Source organism: Apteryx rowi, unplaced genomic scaffold, assembly GCF_003343035.1.
Source record: "Apteryx rowi isolate R43461 unplaced genomic scaffold, aptRow1 scaffold_20, whole genome shotgun sequence".
NCBI classification, from domain to species: domain Eukaryota; kingdom Metazoa; phylum Chordata; class Aves; order Apterygiformes; family Apterygidae; genus Apteryx; species Apteryx rowi.
The window spans coordinates 834,557-838,370 of NW_020448308.1; the positions used below are offsets into that span (position 1 = coordinate 834,557).

The 3,814-nt window shown below is 68.0% G+C and overlaps 1 protein-coding gene across 1 annotated transcript in view; it reads left to right on the forward strand.

Moving 5' to 3' along the window:
• The window catches only part of LOC112964979 (uroplakin-3b-like protein 1), a 2,550-nt gene extending 1,169 nt beyond the window's left edge, over window positions 1-1,381 (forward strand). The window contains exons 3-6 of the mRNA XM_026063630.1: window positions 26-254; window positions 436-512; window positions 952-1,081; window positions 1,276-1,381. Coding sequence (XP_025919415.1) covers window positions 26-254; window positions 436-512; window positions 952-1,081; window positions 1,276-1,381 — 542 coding nt within the window. The remainder of the gene's footprint in view (window positions 1-25; window positions 255-435; window positions 513-951; window positions 1,082-1,275) is intronic.
• Window positions 1,382-3,814: the final 2,433 nt, after the last annotated feature.

Here is a 3,814-nt window from a genome sequence, read left to right on the forward strand (position 1 = left end):
CCCCTCCTCACCCGCCGTCCCGCAGCCGCGGACCGCTTCGACGCCGGCGCGGCGCCGGGGACCCCGCAGCTGGCTTTCCAGACCTTCCCCAGCAACACGGCCTACGCCACGCTCGGCACCGCCCTCGCCAACTACCCATGCCCCCCTCGCCCCGGGGACATCACGGTGCTGCGCGTCGGCAGCGAAACCGCCTGCCGCGACGACCCCGAGCGGCCCAGCTGCAACGGCCCCCTCCCGGGCCCCGGGCCCTACCGGTGAGCCGGGTGCGGGGCTGTCTGGGGAGGGGGGGGGGCCGCACCGCTGCGGGGGGCTGCGTGCCGTCGTCGCACCGGCCATGCCGGGCGAATGCAGCGTGCACGGAGCCGCCGCGTCCCGGCGTGCCGTGCTCGCGCCGAGGGCCCCCGGCAGCACGGCCCAGCCTTTCCTCCCCCCCAGGGTGAAGTTCGTCGCCTGGAACCAGTCCGGACCCCAGGCCGAGACGCAGTGGTCCGAGCCCATCACCCTGAAAATAGGTACCCGCCGCCTGGCTGGGGCAGGTCCGGGGGGTGTGGGACACCCTCCTCCGCTCCTTGTTAAGCACCGGCGCCGTTTCGCAGCAGGGCAGCGTGCGGCGTTCCCGCTAACAGTGGGGAAACTGAGGCAGGGCGCCTTGCTGCAGGCGCCTCCCGGCTCAGCGTCGGGACTGGAGCCTGCTGCAGCTCTGGCCCGGCCTGCAGCCGTCCCCATGCGCCTGGCAGCACAGCTGCACGGCGCGATTGCACGCACAGTTGCACAGAGCGATCGCACGGCGTGATTGCACGGGGCGGTTGCACACGCGATTGCACGCGGGATCGCATGGGCGGTTGCACGTGCGATTGCACGGCATGATTGCACATGCAGGCAGTGTGCTCCCTGGCTGGGGGTCCCCCTCCGGCCCCGGCCCCCCTTCCTTCCCTCCGGTCTCCCCTCCAGCTCAGCAAGCCGACAACCTCCCCGTGATGGCTGGCGGGCGCAGCACCGGCATGATCGTCCTCACCTCCCTGCTCTCCATCCTCTTCGCCATCCTGCTGGCCTGCCTGGTGGCCCTGCTGGCCACCTGGAGGTGCGTGCCAGCCCCGACACCGCCGCGGAGGCCTCCCCAGGCGCGGGGGGCGGGCGAGGGGCTGTGGAGCCCCGGGGGAGCGGGGCTCGCCACGGGCCCTGCAGCAGGGTGGCGATGCCCGGCCGTGCCTGGCACTCGGCCCTGACACTCCCGCGGGACGCCAGCCCGGCCCTCACCCGTCCTTCCCTTCCCAGCTCCGACTCGTGCGGCAGCGGTGTCATCTTCAGCAAGCCGGACACGGTGACGGTGAAGCGCTACAACACCCACCACGTCTACGACCAGCCGGCCGCCCGGCTCTGAGCCGCCGCCGCTGCCGCCTCCCCAGCACCGGCTCTGCCCCGGCGCCCTCCGAGCCGGCGCTGCCCTCTCCGCACCCGCCCTTGGGTGCTCTCGCGGCCCCGCAAAGCCGAATCCTCCCCCCCGCTTGCAACGCCGGGACCGGAGGGGATGCACGGGCGCGTGGCACCCCATCTCCAAGGAAGGGTCCCTGGCGCGGCTGGCGGCAGCCCCCAGCCCAGCGTGGGAGCGGGACCGACGCGGGGCCGGAGGAGAGGGGCCGAGCCCGGCGGGGCGATGCCGCCTGGGAGCCGGCGCGGCGCGGCCAGGGCCGTTTCCGCGTGCCTGGCGCCTGAAGCGTGCGAGCCGCTGGCATCCCGCCCTTCGCTCCCACCCAAACCTCTCCGCCTCCCGCCGCCTCCGCATCAGCCCGCGTGTGCCGCCGGCCCGGCGCGGGGCGAGCCGCTGCCGCTGCTGCTGCCCGTCCCTGCCCCCGGCACGGCCCCGCCACCTCGCCAGCGCTCTCGCCCTGCGCTGCCACCTCTCCCCCCCGGGAAGAAGCTGGCAAAGCCGCGGGAAGCGGAGCGGCGCGTGCTCTGCCCCGCGCTGCCTCCCAACAGCAAGGCCTTGTGGACCAGGAGGGAAATAAAAAGCTGTTGCCTTGCTGATGAATGCTAAAAAGATTGGAGAAAAGGTGTTTTTCTGATGCCCCTCATCCCCAGCTGCCATTTAGCAACAGATAGGAAAATGCCGGATGGGCTTCCACCCCTTTTTCCATCTCCGCTGCGCAGCAACCTCCTCTCTGCCAGCGCAGCAGCGGTTCAGCCGCCCCGGGCTCGCTCTGCTCCAAATCCAGCCCTATCCCGGGATGTGGGGGGTTTCCCACACGCAGACATGGGCGAAGCCTTTCCAGGCCCTGCTGACGTTCCCCATCCATCCACGAGATGGCAAGAGGGGGCCGGCAGCCCGTCCCCGCTCCCGCCGCGTGGGCTTGGGTGCCCGGTTCCCACGGGTGGTCTGTTCCCATGGGTGGGTTTGGGTGCCTGGTTCCCACGGGTGGGCTTGGGTGGTCGGTTCCCATGGGTGGGTTTGGGTGGTTGGTTCCCATGGGTGGGTTTGGGTGCCTGGTTCCCACAGGTGGTTCTGGGCACCCAGTTCCCACAGGTGTTTTGGGTGCCTGGTTGCCCTGGGTGAGTCTCGGTGCCCGATTCCCACAGGTGCTTTGGGTGCCTGGTTGCCCTGGGTGGGTTGGGTGCCCAGAGCAGCTTGTGGCAGGGTGCTGCGTAGCGTGTGGACCCTGGGTGCTGGGACAGGGGACGCCTTCCCAAGACACTCTTTGCATGCAAGGCTTGGAGCGGGCGGGAGACGGTCCCGCAGGGGTGCTGGTGCTGGCACCACGTCAGCGCCGTATCCAGGCCGCATCCAGCAGCGCCGGCAGGCAAAGACTTTTGGGGAGGGACGTGCGCTGGTCCCAGTCCTGTGCAGGAGCTGCCCCAGCAGCTGTGGCTGCAAATGCCCCATGTCAGGCTGCTCCCCTACTAATAAATATATATATATATATATATATATACACACACACACACAAAATTTATTTTTTCCGTAGGCAGTTTGTGAAGGGCACAGGGGCAATGAAAGCTGTTCTGTGTCACATTATATTTATGCTTCGCCCATATTCACATCTTATCCATATTCATAGCACCCTTATCCCGCACTGGGGTATCACCGCAGTTCCCCGGAGGTGGGTTGTTACCCTGCCTACTCTCATTGCAGCCTGCAACAAGGATCGCGCTGCAAAAATACCGCCCCGGCATTTGGTTTAGCAGCTGGGAAGAGGAATATAATCTCCCAAGCCTCTGCCTAGCTCCGTTAGGCTCTCCGTGGGCAGGGCGACTTTTGCTGCTAATTCCCCCGCTGCCATCCCGGCCCTGGGAGTTTGACCCCGGAGCTGCCATCCGGCAGGGCCCTGTGCCAGGAAGCGCCCTCGATGACGCCGAGCCAAAAAAAAAAAGGGAATGTGGCTCCGAGTGTCCCACGGAAGCACGACGGGCTGCCGAGGGGACGCCGGCTGCGCTGGGCCCTTCCTCGCCCCGGGGGGGGGGCTGCAGGACCCGGAGGGATGCTCCCGTGACGCCTCTGCCTTGCCCGCGCTCCGGAGAGGAGTGCATTAATGGAGCGAAATCCCCAGATAATCCCGGCTGCGGCAGGCGGCTGTTTTCCCGTTCAGCAAATCGAGGTTCCCGAAACCATCTCCTCCAAGCTGCCCAAGCAGAACGCGTGTTTCCCTGAGAAAGCGGCTTGGAGCAGCCCGGTGGGGTTTATCCCAGTGGGGTTTATCCTGGCAGGGTTTATCCCGGCAGGGTTTATCCCGGCAGGGTTTATCCCGCCGTCACGCCGGCGCTCGGGGAAGTCGGGCGTTCGGCCCGGCCCGCTGGCGGGAAAAGCCCCGGCGGGGCCGGA